Here is a 17,924-nt window from a genome sequence, read left to right as displayed (position 1 = left end):
AGGTTTCCTTGACTAGCACTGAGATGTTGCTTTTGTCAGTTTATTATTGCCATATATAACGAAAGTATAGTGTGTTTTTGCTTTTATATTTATGCTATATTTATAAATTTGCTATTTGCCAGTTAGCAAATTCTGAATTACTGTTATCTGCCAGTTTTCAGAATGAAAACTGGCAGATAACAGTAATTCAGAATTCAAATTCTTTTAGTGAATCGGGTTCTGGGTCAACAAATATTTACAATTTATTGTATAATACATTCAGATGATGATGATGAAGATGATTTTAGTACAAGTAGATAATTTTGTATTGTAAACATAAGAGTTTCAAACAGATTGAACCTCTGTTTCAAGTTATAGTCATCTTATTTCAAGATAGTGGAAGTCAGGGTGCATTCTTACCCCACTCCAAAAAAAGTATTGTATATTTGATTTAGATCAGACTATAAACAAGTGATGTTTAAATCAAATGGTGGGCATCTTGTTTCAAAGTGGTATATAACCCCCCTCCCCAACACACGGGGGGATTATATATTGGTAAGTTGCTACAATGGATAAAAGGATGGTTAAGTGGGAGAAGACACAGGGTGGTAATCAATGGGTGCTGCTCTTTTTGGACTAATGTTATTAGTGGAGTCTCACAGGGTTTGGTGTTAGGTCCACTGTTGTTTTGTATATTTATCAATGATATTGATGAAGGTATATCAGGCTTAATGTCGAAGTTTGCAGATGATACAAAGGTTGGCAGGGTTGTTAATGACAGTAATGGCAGTGTGCTACTGCAACATGATCTAGATAATTTGGGCAGATGGGCTAAGAAGTGGCAACTGAAGTTTAACCTTAACAAATGCAAAGTACTGCATATGGGTAGAAGTAACCCCAGAGAAACGTACCAACTGTGTGGTACTACACTTAAGGTGGTAGAAAATGAAAAAGACCTGGGAGTAATTGTGCAGTCAGATATGAAGTTTTCTAAGCAATGCAGACAGGCTGCCAGGGCAGGTCATGGGGTTTTGTCAATGATATATAGGAATTTTGCTAGCAGGGAAAAAAAACGGAGGTGATTATCCCTCTGTATAAGGCAATGGTCAGGCCATGCTTTGAGTACTGCGTACGGGTCTGGAGGCCTCATTTTAGGAAGGATGTAGATTTACTTGAGCATGTACAGAGAAGGGCAATAAGATTGGTGAGGAGAATAAAGGGATCCTCTTACCAAGAGAGGCTTAAGTTCTGCAAATTGCAGTGGCTGGAGACTAGGCACTGCGCGGTGATCTGATTGAGATGTATAAGGCCTTGAATGGGTTGAGCACGCTGAATTCTGATGGGATCCTTCCACTTGTTCAGATTACGAACCTAAGGGGGCATAAATTCAAATTAAGAAAAGACAGATGTAGATTAGATGTGTGGAAATTTGCTTTTAGCCAGTGGGTGGTTAATTGCTGGAACAAACTTCCATCTGTCGTTGTGGAAGTTGATAGGTTGAATAAATTTAAGGAGGAACTGGACAGGCATTTGGAGGGAATGGTGTTTTTTTTTTTTTTTTTTTTTGGCTGATGCTGCATAAGCTCATACACTTGCTTTCTTGCATCAAATGCCACTGCTACTACTACTACTACTACACATCAGGATCTTCAGCATTCCCATGGAGGAGGAGTTATGCATATAATAAATATGATTTCAATCAGGCTATTTTATAACAGAAACGTTATCAAAGTGGATACATGACAATATCATATCATTTTGTGGAACATTTGGGAAGAAAGTTCAAATGTCAGTGATAAGGTCTACAATGAATGGCATAAAAATTTATCTATAAATCTAAAGGATTATAGCCCTAACAACATATTTATATTTATCATTAGCCATATGGTGCAAAGAAGACTGAGGCTTTTGCTGACCAGCAAAAAAAAAAAAAAAATGTGAGTTACCCTGAGAGCCTGAGAGAGAGTCAGAAGAGAAGCAGAAGGGAATCATCAAGAAAGAGAAGAATGATGATATCCAGCTCAGGACCCTGGGTGTGCCAAGCCCATACTCACCAGATGTGAGCCCCTGGGGTTAAATAATTCAATTCAGATGAGATGGGTTGTTTTTTTTATAAATGTCTGTCTGACAGAACAACAGCTTTGAAAGGAGATCCTTGTCACGGTACAAACATAGTAAATAATGTTTAGTTCTCCTTTTGAGTAGCAAAAGGAACAGAACAGGAGAAACTATACAATATTTTGCAAATTGTATGGTTTGTTTCACAGTTTTTTTTTTTTTTTTTTTTTTTTTTTAAATGGCTGCAGAATTTAGATCACATTATGACAAATAAAAACAAACTCTTTCACATAGGGGTTTTGTGAACCAAAGCTCATACAGCAGCAGTATACTCTCAATAACAGCACTTTGCTTATTTTTTTGGATGAGAAATTTGAGTTCCCAAGGGGAGGGGCTAATAAGATATGGAGATCGTTGCCCCCCAAAATGTTGCCCCATCCAGGCTTCCAAATGCTGGCTTACTAGTTCCTGTATACTTAAGAGTAGAACCTAAAATGAGTACTCTTGGAACTAAACTGTAGCCAACTAAAACTGATAAGGTTTGTGAAAAGAGTTTTTACTGAAATCTTCATGTACTTTTATCGCACACACACACACACGTACGCACACACCAATAATTCAAATATCAAGAAGAAACAAACTGGTACTCACTAATGGTGACTTGTAATATGTCCTAAGAATATGGATAAAATCTGTAATAGTCAGCATCCCTGAGATTGAAAGAATAAATCATAATTCAAATTAATTCATAGAAAGGTAGGTCAGTACCTCTATAACTTTAATGCTATTTTTAATAATACCATTTTTTAAAAAAAAATATGTCATAAAATAACTACGTCATGGATATTTCACTAAAGCCACAATTTCTTTATCTAAAAATCTAGCTAAATATAATAGTTAACCTACACTTTTGTGTATTTAGTTATTTATCACATAATACTCCACCTACAAAGAGTGCTACTGTACATAAGATATAGCAATACTCATTAACTGAGGATGACAGTTTGAATAAATTCAAAGGTCAACTGGATAGTTAATTATGTGAGGAGGGAAGCAAATCTGTATTTTCTTTATGGTTATTAACTATTACCTTTGATTAGATATTAGTTATCCAAAGTTTTTCTTATTTCCTATATCTATAATTTATTTCCACTTCCTCATTTTCCCTTTCCTATTACTTCCTCCACTGTAATTTGCCTCACCATCCTCAAAATTTCTTTTCCTTTTATTATATCATCTGGCATTATAATTGTTCCAACTGTAAGTTCCATTAATTTTTCTCAAATCTGTTATTTGTGAAAATTCTAAATTTCCTTACCTTTAACTTCATAAGTTAAAGCAGATTCTAAATTTTTTATAAGCTTTGTTGTTATAAACTAAAAACTTTCTTTTGGCTATTTTTCTCTTATATTAGATGAACTGTTTAACTAGTTTCCTACACTTTCTGCTTTTCTTATTGTATTGTTCATCCCATGTATGATCTTCTATCTTCATTAAAGACTATTCTTAAATACACACAATTACTAACTTTTTCAATTTTTGGTTATTTAGTCTACACTTTATTTACCTTGTCTCTTTATCAACTTCCATGCCTTGTGTTTTTGTAAAGCTAATTTTCATACCAAATTGTCTATAACTATCTAATTTATTAAGTAATTCTTTTGCTAACAATATGCTGTGTTAAATAGTCAATCCTACAGTCTACTATATTTCATTAGCAGAATATCATTAGCGTACAATAATGATCCAAGTTTGTACATCCCATGTTAAATTATCTCATTATACCCTTACTCTGTACACTGAAGCTCTTGAAATACCATTATATTTGGCCATTAATTAAACGATTTCACAAACTTGCTTCTGGAGTTTAGAGTTCTATTAACGTGTCTTACACATTTATTCCAGTTTCCTTCAATTTACTTACACAGCTGCTTTTGCAGCATGGTGTTTTTTTTTTTATTTATTTATTTATTTTTGGAGTAAGGAAGGAATGACATTAGGGCATTGACTTGACTTCCAAAATAAAAATAATCTCACTGAAAAAAACACAAAATGTTGGAATTAATAGTGATAATGTCATTTGATTATAAAGTTAATAATATTGTGGTCCCATCACTGACACAACAACTGAGTTTGACAGTATTTATGTATTTATTTATTTCATGTAACAAAGTGTGAAATTTTTCTGTAATTTAACTGCAATCACACTTTTGTCTTCTTCTTCTTCTCTTGTTAGGATTTATTCCATTATTACAACGGTTCTCCTCAACCAAACATCGAAAAGTCATTCCTTTATTCTTTTTTCCATTTTCTTCTATCTTCCTAATCTCCGTCCACCAGTTCTCTTCTATTCATGGCTGCTCTCACACCCTCTATCCACGTCCTTGCTCTTCCTCTCTTTTCCCTTCTCCATGGCTCCTCTGAGCAATCTGTCGTCCTCCATTCTCTTTCCTTATCATGTCATTTCTAACTTTTTCAGTCCTATAGATTTTCTTGCCGATCTTCACCAAAAATCCATCTCAATGGCCAGTAGTTTATTTTTTTGTCTTTCAGTTAAGGTCCAAGTCTCACATCCATATAATAAAACATTTTGTAATATTGCATTATATATCTGACATTTAGTTTTATTAATAATATTTTTATTTCATTCCTATGACCTTTCTACCTTCACCCAGTCTTCTCTCAATTTTCTGCACAGATGATTCATCTGCCTGGATAATTGCACCCAGTTATTTAAATTGCTGTAGTTTTCACCTGTATTCCATCTAAATCCATCCAGAGCTTCCTCACTTCGATTCATGTGCTCTGTCTTATTAAAATTAACTGTCAGTCCCCACGTTTTATATTTTTCTAGTAACTTTCTGCCCATGTAGTTTACATCATCATCATCGTTCTATGCTACCACAACTTGGTCATCTGCAAACAGTAGATTGTAATGGTACTTATTTTGACCAAGGGAAACACCCACTGAACTGCACTTCTGTGACCATGATCTTAGAACAACTTCCACGTACAGCTTAAACCAAGTAGGTGACAAACAGCATCCTTGAAGTAGTCCTTCAGAAGTCTTAAATTTTCTTGATATTTTTGAACCAATTTTTATACAGCATGTATTGTTCTTGTAGATTCTTCTAATTATTTCAATTAACGGCTGACTCATTGACATTTTTTTCATAGACAACCACAGATTTCTTGGCACATTATCATACGCTCTATCTAAGTCTATGAACAGCATACCTACATCTTGGTTTGTAGCCTGACATTTTTCCAGAATTTGCTTAACAGTGAATAAATGGTCTATACATGAGCATCCAGTCAAAAAGCCACACTGTTCCTCAGAAGTAACAATCTCTTTTGTTTCAGTTTTGGTTTTATCACTTTTCCAAATAGTTTAGCAACAGAGCTTGTAACACAGATTCCTCTATAGTTGGAGCATTTTCTTCTATCACCTTTCTTGAAAATTGATGTAATGTATCCAATTGTCATCTCATCTGGCATTTCTTCGCCATCGCATAATGGTTGAACAATCGAGTTAGTAGATTTATAATTTTTTGACCTCTATATTTAAGTAGCTCCATGTTAATTCCACCCAGGTGCTTTTCCATTTTTTGCCATTTTTGTCTCCACTTCCTTAATTTGGATGTTCCATCCTTTTCCATGACAACTGTCTCTCTTCCTTCATCCAATAGCTGTTCATAACAATTGACCCATTCCTCCAGATCTATCATTTCCAGTCTAGCATTTTGCTTATGAGGTTTCCTTAAACTCTTCAATACTCTCCACACTTCTACATATCTTGTACATCCTATTTTGCTGTTCACCTTGGCACATATTCTATCCCAAGACTCGTTCTTTGTCCTGATGACTTCCGCTTTCACTTCCTTATTTTTTTCTTTATATATTTTTCTATGAATTTCACTTTTGTGCTTAGCCATCTTTTTCTCCTTTATTAATTCCTTAATTTCCATGTTCAGCCAATCATTTTGTTTCATCTTTTGATATATTCCTATTACCTCTCCAGCAATTTTTTTCACTGTTTCCTTTAGGTATTCATATATATCTTTTGCACTCTCCCCATAGGTTTCATCTAATTCTTGATCTAACCTTCGTTGATACAAGCCCCTAGTGCTCTCATCACACTTTTGTAAATGATGTATTCAGAATACATTGTATCCAATATATACATAAAAATCTTCAAAATCTTTGACATGTATATTTTCAAAAATGCTAAGTAATCACAAATCAAATGCTTTCAGATAACTGAAACAAATACAGCAACAATTAGCCATAGTCTTAAGTACATCATGGCCTACAAAAAAAAAAAAAAAAAAAGCAAGATCCACTGTTAAATAAGTTTCTCACATTTCTGAGTAGCATCAGTAAAAATAAAATTCTTTGTAATCTTCTTTGCCATGTGGCTCTCTCTCAGATTATAAACAGAAACAATAAAAACAATTGCCTATCCCCAGCACATTGTCTACAAAGAAAGAAACGCTCATTATGAACTTTTCATTTTACTTAATCTGAAAGAGCCACTTACCTACAAATTCATGCTTGGAACTATCCCATAATGGTGCAGCTCTTACACCTGTTGGAAAATAAAGAAAATTTTCAAAAATACATTGATATTCAAAATCTTTATCTTTTTAAACAAAATATTGTGAACATAATAAAATATTTATTATGTATCATTACTGTAACTTTTAGTGCATGCCATTTTCTCTTACTTGATATTTGCCATTTTCTCTTAGTGCATACCATTTTCTCTTACTTCAAATTGAGGAAAGACAGATGTAGGATAGATGTGCGGAAGTCTGCTTTAGCCAGCGGGTGATTGGTTGGTGGAACAGACTTCCATCCTTTGTTGTGGAAGTTGATAGCCTAAATAAATTTAAGGCTGAGCTGGACAGGTACTTGGAACGAACAGAGGGGTGAAATGGGAGAGTGTGTTTTTTTTTTTTTTGGCGGATGCTGCATAAGCTTGCTTTCTTGCATCATATGCCTCTACTAATACTAATATTACTTTCCTCAATTTGCTTCAGCATAGTTTATAAATGTGGAATGGCATTTTACTAATAGCATAATACTAGTTTTTAAAATGAACTTGCTGACTCTATGCAGCAGTTGTTCTGTCTCTATATTAATATCAATTTTGTATGTAGTGAAAATGCTTTATTTTGTACCAAATACAGTTTCTTCTAAACTGTGCTAATCATGGAGAATTGTTTATTGAATATGGTTCCATAGTAGGAAAAAAAAAAAAAAAAGGATGTCGAACAAAAACAGCAAGCTCTGCTAGTGAAACTGAACAAATAAAGAAAGAAGCAGTAGTAATGATTTTGAAAAACATGTCATCTTTCAAATGCTACCAATGACAGTAATCAAACAGATCGCATGTTACATCCCCCTGACGGGGACCTTTCATCATAAAAAAAAAAAAAAAAAAAAAAAATTCTTAAAACTGAAAGCAGCTTGCTATTAGTGCTAGTGTTGGAACATAACCTCACAGAGTACAATGCAGTAGTATCTCATTCTGACCATTTGGTTTGGTGTTTAAGTGGTAAACCAGCTTCTCTAGTAATATCATGCCAGGACTTGACATTTATGGATACTATATGTGATAAAAATTTCAGTTTGAAATGTGGTAGACACTATGTTCTTTAGTTTCGGTGGCGCTGTGGTCATGGAAGTGTACGGAGGCATCTGCACGAAGCTCCACTTGATGTAAACAGCGGACAATGATATTGTGCAATCTTCGATTTAGTCAAGTATTACAACATGGATTTTTCAGGTTTGAAGAGTATCACAGATGAAGGTAAGTAAATTAAGTTGGGCAAGAATAGTTTTTGTGATTGTATTTGCCTATTTTTGCTCTTTTGAAAGTGTTTTTGCTCAGCGCGATTGCTACAGCTTCAGTGGTAGCGAGCCCACTGACATAGCCACTGATTTGAGTACATCTCAAAAGTCCAAAACTTTTGAATATATTATACTTCAAACTGCTTGTGATAAGATTATTTTGTATGGAAAAATATAATACTACTGACAGAATTAACTTATACCTAGTTTATAAGATAGTTTTCTTTGTGTACAGGCATTTCCAGACAAAACTGGAAAATCACGATTTCTGATTTCTAGTGGGCCTACACTGGAAATAAGTACCTCAAACCACTACTTAAAATGTCAGAAATTGACTTATTGCTACAAAAGTGAATTTAATGCAGAAATTATGGCTGAAAAATCAAATAATGACAAAATTCTGGACAATGACTTAAAAGACTCCTCTGAAAATGAATATAGAGTGCTCAGGGAGAAAGCTCCTGTTAATGAGGAAAATGGTAATGAACTCGATAGCTGGCCTCCTGGCCTCCTCAGTATTAAGAAGGGCAGGAAAGGAAAAAAAAATCAAGAAACTACAGAAATTCCAGAGATGCAACAAAAAGACAGAAGAAGAACTAAAACTAGACTACCTAACAAATTTGACTGACCCTATCAAAAAGGCAAAGGAAACCAGAGTGTATCTAGAAGAATATATGCACAAGCAAACCAACAGGATTACTTCTGCAGAAAGTGAACTGTTGGCACTGCTTGAGCAGCGCCTAATTGAATTAAACACAGAGAACCAAGTGTTAAAATCAAAATTAGAGGTTACAACTGAGGAGAAGAACAACTATAAAACAATGAACACATTAACCTATGCCCAATGTGCAAAGGTTAATGGCAAACAGGACATAACTGAAGCAAAACGAATAGCTACTAAGCAACCTAATATAAACAAGGAACGCAACATCATTATTCTGAAAGCAAAAAGTGACTCTACCCATAAAACCAGTGAGGTAGTTAAGGACACAGTGGTAACAAAAGTTGAGGTCTCATTTGAGAGAAATAAAGATAAACAACATGCGGAAAATCAGGAATAATGGAGTCCTGATCGAGGTAGCAAGCAAAGAAGATCTAAGAAAAATAGAAAACCATCCTGAGATGGAAAAACTGGGCTTGCTCCCTGAAAAACCAAAAGGGAAAAACCCTAATATTATAATCTTTGATGTACCTATGTCAGTAATAGAAAAAGAATTCATGATGGATATCTACTTCAAAAACTTTAACAATGAAATGACAATAGATGAATCTGCTGCTGAATTCCTGCTGAAAACGGCAACAAAAAACAAAAGGAATGGACAACTTAACATAATTGCAGAAATTACACCAAAAATTCGGAAGGTATTACAGGAACAACAGAGAATCTATGCTGGCTGGACCAGTCACAGATTTAGGGAACATTTCCCTATCCAAAGTTGCTTTAACTGCCATGAATATGGTCACATTGGCAGAAACTGCAGTCAGGAAGAACCTGTTTGTGGTCACTGTGCAGTAACTGGCCATGATTACAAAAATTGCAAAAAAGTCTCAGCAGCCAAAATGTGCTACCTGCAAGGCAGCACGGCTGACTGACTATACACGTAGTATCAGGGATGATAAATGCTGCAGTTATAAAAAAATGGCAAAACTTATTCAATCTAGGACCAACTATGGACCAGATTGAAAACATAAATGTGACTAGGGCTCTAAATCTCGTCCAATTGAATGCTCAAAGAGCAAGAGCTGTTGTAGATCAGATCAAACTCAAATTGGAAGAAAATAATATAGATATCTTGGTACTCCAGGAACCCTACACACATATGGGTAGGGTTCAGGGATACCCAAGAGGCTATAAAATAACAGAATACACCTCAGGTGTCCCTTCTACAGCAATAGGAGTTAAAAATAGTGACCTTTCAGTCACAAAGGTGGGTCACCTCTGCTCCCCAGTGGGAGTGTGTGCCCATATCACCAGTGCTGTAGGACAGTTTTACATTATTTCACTATATTCCAGACCAGGTGAAGATATAAATCCAACTATTGAATACCTACAAGTAGTCACAAACTTGCTACCTACTGCAAATATCACAGTGTGTGCTGATGTCAACTGCTGGTCAGCCTTATGGCATAGCCATACGGAAGACAGAGCAGGCACACACAACGGCCAAATACTTTCAGACTATATAGCCACCTCACTCTTTCAAGTGCTAAACCAACCAAATAACCTCCCAACTTTTAGCAGTACCATGTAGGAGAGTGATTGATGTTACTCTTGCCACCAATTCAATAGCTCATGAAATCACACACTAGTGTGTCCAGCCAGACTGGACTACATCAGATCACAGAGCCATTTCCTTCAAACTAAACAGGCAATTGCAAACAACCCAACACTCCCTGTTGGATATCAAAAGGTATAACCTTAAAAAGGCAAAGTGGCAGATTTTTGCAGAACATACAGCAGCTGAGCTGCAAAAATAGCAAAATGAGTGGTCTAGATCAGGCAACTTAAGCCCAGATGAGCAAACACTGATTATGACAAACATTTTAACAAAAACAGCAACCTTGTCTATTCCACGGAAAAAAACGAGGAACCAGACAGTTACCTGGTGGTGCCCCGAACTGACTATACTCAGAAGTAGGGTACACCAGGTGAGGAGACATTTTCAAAGAGCCAGAACATCTTGGCCACAAAATGAGGTGGATGCAATGAGAGATTCTTCTAGAACTCTCAGGAATCAGTATACAGCCCTCATAAGAGACAAGAAAAAGGAATGCTGGAGGCACTTGGTGGGAACTACTGGAAACAAACCCTTGGGGAGTTGTCTACAGAATAGTGACCAACAAGCTGCCAGGAGGAGATGTCTTAGAAACTACTGTCAAACCAGATGAAACCCCAACTCTATGTTGGGTTAATTCTGTAAATAACATCCTAGACAGTATCATTCAGACTGAAACTGGTAATCATTCTGCCACCCAGCTAGACATTATAAAAGAAAACACTGAATATGACAATGCCAACACTGAACCTCTGTTCACTATACAAGACTTAGAAATAGCACTATCTAAAACCAAAAACAATAAATGCCCAGGTTTTGACCTCTTAGAGGTTGAGATTATCAAACAATTAGCGGAAATAGCACCAGATAAATTAATGGCACTATATCATAACTGTATGACAGAAGGTATATTCCCAAAAATATGGAAACAAGCTGTGTTAAGATTAATTCTCAAAAACCCTGAAAAACTCCCTACTGCTCCCAAATCATATAGACCAATAGCCCTACTCCCTGTACTAGGGAAAATATATGAAAGACTAATATATAGCAGATTAGCTCAATATTACACAGAAGCAGGTTTGCATTCCAACAATCAGTATTTTAAGCAGGGCAATTCTATGGAGGATTCCATGCACCACCTACTGACAACAGTTAAAAACACAGAGGAGAAATATATGTTGGCAATCTCCATTGACTTTGCTGGGGCATTTGACTCACTGGTGGCCTAGTGTCCTTAGGAGACTTCGCCAGGCAAATGCTCCACAAAACCTCTATAAAGTAATAAACAGCTACCTTACAGACAGAAGTGTCTAGGTACGCACAAGGTTCCAGGAACTGACACACCTTGCGAATAAAGGCTGCCCGCAGGGTTCAATCCTTGGCTCTTTCTTTTGGAACATTGTTCTGGACGAATTTCTGGCCTTGAATCTGGGCCCCGTGGAAAGTCTGGCCTTTGCAGATAACATGATTTTCCTTGTAAAAGGTAACTGATGAGTGGTTGTAGAGCAAAGATCAAATGCTGCCCTCTTGCAGCTGCAGGAGTGGGCACAAATGCACATGCTCAAAATATCACCTGAAAAAAACCAAACAAATACTTTTAAAAGGCAATTTGGACATAAGAAGACGTCCACAAATCAAAATTAACACAACCACTATAAAAATGGTAACAGAATTAAAATATCTTGGAGTGCTCTTTGATTCAAAATTAACTTTTTACCCCCATTTGATCTACTTGGCGAAGAAAGTGAGAAATTATGCAGGTGTGATTGCCAGGATCAGTCGAGCAGACTGGGGACTCAAAAGAAAGACCCTGGCAATCATATACCGTGCAATGTTCCTACCTGTTATCACCTATGGAGCTGGTGCGTGGTTCATCTGCTCGGCCATAGTAAGAAATAGGAATAAATTAGAATCGATACAAAGGACAATACTACTCACTATTACCAGAGCATGTCGCACAGTAAGAACACCTGCACTACAGTTGCTGGCCAGAACTCTCCCACTTTACCTGGGAGTAGCCAAAAGAGGCTTATATTATAGATTTAAAAAGGGAATACCCACAGAATTTCTGGGGATAGCCCTTGATACAACCAACACCTCCAATGATGAAAGAAAAAGAATAGCCACAAAGCTCCATGAGCTATGGCAAACAAAGTGGGAGCAGGAATCCAGAGGTCTGGTTACCAAACGGTTTCTGCCACGGGTGCCAATGGTTAGCCCAAAGCCACCTAAGTGGTATGCCCCTGGACTTACAACATTTATATTGACAGGTCACGGCTCCCTAAAGGCGAAACTAACCTCCTTAGGCCTGACCGATGACCCAAACTGCACCTTTGGCAAAAGTGAAGACTGGGCACATATTCTATATGAATGTATAATATATGACATCCCCAGAACAAAGCTAATAGTACAGATTGGTCCCCTTCCCAGGGGAGAAGAACATCCATCATAGAAGAGCAAAATTATAAAGCTTTTACATCTTTCACACAGAAAGTATTCAAAATGCGCAGAGCAATCCAAAGAATGGCAGTTCAGCCCCCCAGCAATTAAACAATAATCAATAGTAAAATTGTCCAAGTTTCCCACCATGCCCAGACAATGACTTAAAAACTGTTAAGATAGCAGTATTCCGCACACTGACAGAAACCTGACATAACAAAACTCCCCAGGACTACCCTGCCATGTGTAGGAACCTGGGGGCCCCACACCAAATAAGTAACCATGTAGCATTAGCATTAGTAGAGGCATTTGATGCAAGAAAGCAAGCTTATGCAGCATCAGCCAAAGAAAAAAAAAAAAAAAAACCACTTCCACTTCACCCCTCTGTTCGTTCAAAATACCTGTCCAGCTGAGCCTTAAACTTATTTAGGCTATCAACATCCACCACAAGGGATGGCAGTCTGTTCCACCAACCAACCACCCGCTGGCTAAAGGCAAATTTCCGCACATCTATCCTACATCTGTCTTTCCTCAATTTGAATTTATGCCCTCTCAGGTGATTTTTCTGAGCTAGAGGAAGAATCCCATCAGCATTGAGCATGCTTAAACCATTCAAGGCTTTATACACCTCTATCAGATCACCTCGCTGGTGCCTAGTCTCCAGACACTGTAATTTGCAAAACTTAAGCCTTTCTTCGTAAGAGCACCCCTTTGTTCCATTCACTAATCTTGTTGCCCTTCTCTGTACTCGTTCCAGCAGCTCTACGTCCTTCTTGAAATGAGGCCTCCAGACCTGTATACAGTACTCTAGGTGTGGCCTGACCATTGCCTTATACAAGGGAATAATCACCTTATCATGTAGGAATAATCATGTAGGAGAGAGAGAGAGATGTACAGGCAGCCAGGGAAGCAGATTAACTGAAAAATATCAGTAAGCTAGTAGTAAGATAGAATGAAAGAAGAATGAATGAGAATGAAAGATAGAATGAATAGGCTGGGCACTGAGTGAACTAGGAATTACGGTAAAAGGAAATAAATGGCAGTGTTGGTAAAAGAAAGAGTGACCTAGTACGAGGGAAAGAGAGAGTGAATGGGAATGAGTGGAAGAGCAAATGTAACTGACCAAAAGAATACAAAGTTAAAAATAACTTGCATTACTTTATATATACTGTACTAACAAACATTTACTAACCACATAAACACTATCACTGCATTCTCCCCTGGCCTGCAAAAAAAAAAAACTTGCGGCTAGGCCTGCACCACAACTGAATAATAACAGTAAGTTGAGGTGCCCAGCGAGTGCAGTGCAGAAAGTAAGAGTCGAATAAATGAGATGAGAACTAGAAAAATGTGAAAAAAAGAACACAAACCATAAATGCTACAGTTAAGTACACACTAACCCTAGTTTTAATTAGTACAGTCCATTCCGGTTATTTGGGACACATCGGGACTAGTGCATTTTGGTCCGATTAAGCGGCTGCCCCAATTATCCGAAGTTTCACGTAAATAGTTAAAAATACAATGTACCCCCTCCCTCATTTTTTACAATTGGTTCACTGTACAATCAAATCACGTTACGACAAACTCAACATAGTAAAATACCGTTCACTATAAGATGTGCAGTAAGCGCCGTCATTGTGATCATGTTTGTGAATTGAATTTTAATTCTATTAAACAGCGATTCTAATTAGCAAAAATAGGAGGAATATTATCGACAGGCTATAAAATCAAAAATATATTAAGCAGAAATTTACCCTTTATTACCTTATCAATTAAAAAATACGTGATAATCGGAATAATTAATACGTACTGTAATATGTACATACGAACTAGGTGACATTTCTGTTTACTGACATTTGTGGTTAAAATTTAAAACAGTAAAAAGATAAGCAATCAATAACAAAGAATACGCACACACAAATTGCAAGTAACAATACGTGCAAGTGAGAACCGAGTAACGAGTTACAAAGCTTTAAAAATACGAATGAAGAGAAGATCTGAAAATTAATTTTTTTTATATGATTGAAGATTTCATGGTAGTGTAAACACATTTCACCACAATAACCCACAGAATTTCAGCTGTCGGTATTATCGCAAATTCATTAAGATCCAGTTTACTGTCCGTTTGATAGATTTCACTAACAGAAAAGCCCAATAAACAGGTGACTGTTAATTGTTTTTATTGTTTTATGGTTGTGACCTCCAGAATTTCGACTCAACCATGTGGTATCGTCGGAGACAATCGTAGGGTAATCTCAGTGCTGCGGTCTCCTGCCCCAATTAAGCTAAGTAAACCCTGGCTATTTTCTCGATTGATTTCTGTTTTTTAAGATTTGCCCCAAATAAACGGCTGCCCTGATTAACCGGTGGCCCAAATAACCGGAATCCACTGTATTTAAATTTACACTATACATCATTGCATCCCCTCCTGGAGTGTGAGAAAAAGATGAATGAGATGAGATGAGTGAAAAAATAATAATAATAATATATATATGAAAACTTGGAAAAAAAATTAAAAAATAAGAAAAAAGTATTAAAAAAAATAATAAATTAATTAAAAAAAAAGAATGCAAGTAGAGTGAGAATGCAGATTATGAATGAAGTAAATGTGTCTCTCCCCCACCCCCTTGCCTGGTGGGTTCCCCACTGCCAGCTAACATATCCCACCCCTGGAGCGGGATGGGCAGCTTGACCTTCATACCAGATTCGACACTGCTTGGACATGACACCGACGAATACATTCTGTGGCTTTGCTGCCAACAAGGCATTGGCGATTTGAACTGGGTACTCTAACCTGGTTCCCTTTAAAATCCCATCCCTAGGCAGGGGAGGGAGGAGACTGATCTCTGTCTCCTCTCCACTGACCTCTTTGGGGATGCCTACTCTATCGTCCCTATTCTTCTATCTGTTTTCCCCCAGTCTTCAGTCTGCCCCCTCTCACTAAATCAACTGAGTACACCCTTAACAATGCTGCCAAATTCTAATCATCTAAATTCTACCGGTTTCGTATAAATCTCTAAGACAACTAACATTATTAGCTTTTATCTAGCATACGCCTTATGTCTAAATTTAATAACATCAAAATTTTGCCCGACCTATTAGGCCTTTAACACATCTCTTTAAGAGTTAAAGAGATTAAAGAGCAATCCCATTAAGCATTATTGTCAAATGCATAAATTTTGTTTTTTTAGGTCCTAGCCACTGAAATCCCAGGAAACTAGGTTGCAGGACCTGCCAGAGCAATTTGTTGTGATACTGGATACACCCGGCTAGCCTCCATGTGGCAAAGTATGGGCAATGTCGGGCCCCACTAGGGGCCTGGCGGCCAATAAGCCGTACAAACAACGTACTACACAGACAGGCCCACACACTTTCAAGTCTCTGGCTTGACAGAGTACTGTCCTCGATACAGCGAAACACATGCGGAGATGGGAGAAATCCCAGGTGCCATCTGACACGAACATACCTTGTTCCTTAGTTTCTTATTGAAAAATAGTTTTTATGATATGGCTAGTATTTATCTATTTTATATTTATTACATAAGGTTTTAGAAGCTTATTGCAGTCAGAAGGGAATGGATATATAGTGGGGCCTCAACTTACAATGATATTGACATCCGATATTCTCAGGAACTGATTACCTTATATACGATGTTTTATTTTAAGGACCGATGATATTTGCAGATACTGATCACTTTCTGATATAGCTGGAACGATACATGGGTGGAAATTTTCAGACATGTGGTGCTGGAACATCACTCGTATGATTGTTCTCAACCAATTGTTCTCAGCGTCTTTGTTATTGTTCAACACGTGGTGCACGTATGACTATTTCAGATCTATAATGATGATCTGAAATGATCATCATAGATCTCAAACTTAAAGCTCCATCAACCAGTGGCAATGCTGTGCACTTTAAAAACTTTAAAGCCAGCAGAGTACTTAAAAAAAAAAAAGAGCAAATATCAAAAGTGTTGAAATGCATGGGGAGGCATCCAGTGCTGATAAAAAAAGCAGGTGAAACCTTTAAAATTGAATTCCAAGAGTTTTTTTGTCAAGAGGGTTATCTTCCACAGCAGGTTTTTAACACTAACGAAATCGGCCTCTTCTGGAAGAAAATTCCCAGAAGAACGTACACGATACACAAGCCTTTGCTTGTGTATCACTCTAACACCCCCAAGAGTATTTAAACAACAAAAAGTCAAAAAAGACATGCTGGGAGTGTTTTGGCATAGTAAAAAGAAGGCCTGGGTTACAGGATATGTCTTCAATGAATGGGAGCTTGAAGTTTTCTGTCCTTCAGTGAAGAGTTATCTTGAGAAAAATAAGCTTCCTGTGAAGGCACCCTCCTACTGGATAATGCACCAGGCCATGATCCCAACCTTGTTCAATCTCTTGAGTCACAATTTGAATTTGTTCAAGTCAAATTTTTGCCACCCAACACCACTCCTCTTCTTCAACCAATGGACTAGCAAGTGATTGCAAATTTCAAGAAAATCTACACCACAAAATGTTCGCAAGTTGCTTCGCAGCAACCTCTAGTGAAAATGCTGTCACCCTCAATGAGTTTTGGAGGTCGAAGTTCAACATGCTGGACTGTGTGAGGCTGATTGTAAATTCTTGGAATGATGCTTCTACCACGCGCTTAAATTCAGCCTGGAAAAACACCTGGCCTTTAATTATCCATAACGTTGATGAATTTGAAGATGATGGTGCGTTGACAAATGATATTGTCACTCTTGGTAAATCAATGGGTCCAGAGTTTGGCGAAGAGGATGTGGAGGACCTTATTGACGCTCATGGGCATGAGCTAACAACAGAGGAGCTACAAGAGTTGGAGAAAATTATGGAGAGTGACACTGGAGAAGAAGACAAAGAAAAAGACACCCAAAAAGTATCAGCTGAAGAGTTTTAGACTGTAATTTCTTCTTGTGAGAGTTTAAGAGAAGTGATAAAAACACCCCGACATTGAAAACACTGAACTCATGATGTGCGAAATGGAAGACAAAGTCATTTCTTACTTCAGGAAGCTACAAAAAAGTCATCAAAAGCAGTCCACTTTGGACAGTTTCTTTGCCAGTAGCAACAAAAGACTAAAAAGACACCTGATGCTTGATATAGTCTCGCCACCACTGATTTCATCAGCTCTGCACTTCAAGTCTAAGGTAAATGCTAAATTTGTTTTTTTTATTTTAGAATATTTTATGACTATTTATTAAATAATCTTTATAAAATACTAATTTTTAATGTTAAAATGAAGTATAACATGTAAAAAATACCTACTTTATGTATTGTTGGGGAACAAATTACAGGAAAT

The 17,924-nt window shown here is 37.0% G+C and overlaps 1 protein-coding gene across 6 annotated transcripts in view; it reads right to left on the bottom strand.

Moving 5' to 3' along the window:
• LOC150091024 (5'-AMP-activated protein kinase subunit gamma-1-like) overlaps positions 1–17,924 on the bottom strand; it is a 500,398-nt gene that overhangs the window by 134,269 nt on the left and 348,205 nt on the right. For all 6 annotated transcript variants that reach the window (XM_090373902.1, XM_090373912.1, XM_090373921.1 and 3 more), the window contains 2 exons: positions 6,578–6,625; positions 2,689–2,747 (listed from right to left, as the gene is read on the bottom strand). In XM_090373902.1, coding sequence (XP_090230028.1) covers positions 2,689–2,747; positions 6,578–6,625 — 107 coding nt within the window. The remainder of the gene's footprint in view (positions 1–2,688; positions 2,748–6,577; positions 6,626–17,924) is intronic.

The sequence above is a fragment of the Mastigoproctus giganteus genome, chromosome 1, assembly GCF_048544385.1.
Source record: "Mastigoproctus giganteus isolate SK-2022 chromosome 1, ASM4854438v1, whole genome shotgun sequence".
NCBI lineage: Eukaryota > Metazoa > Arthropoda > Arachnida > Uropygi > Thelyphonidae > Mastigoproctus > Mastigoproctus giganteus.
The sequence above is the reverse complement of the archived record's forward strand: the minus strand, read 5'-3'. Positions and strand labels throughout refer to the sequence as shown.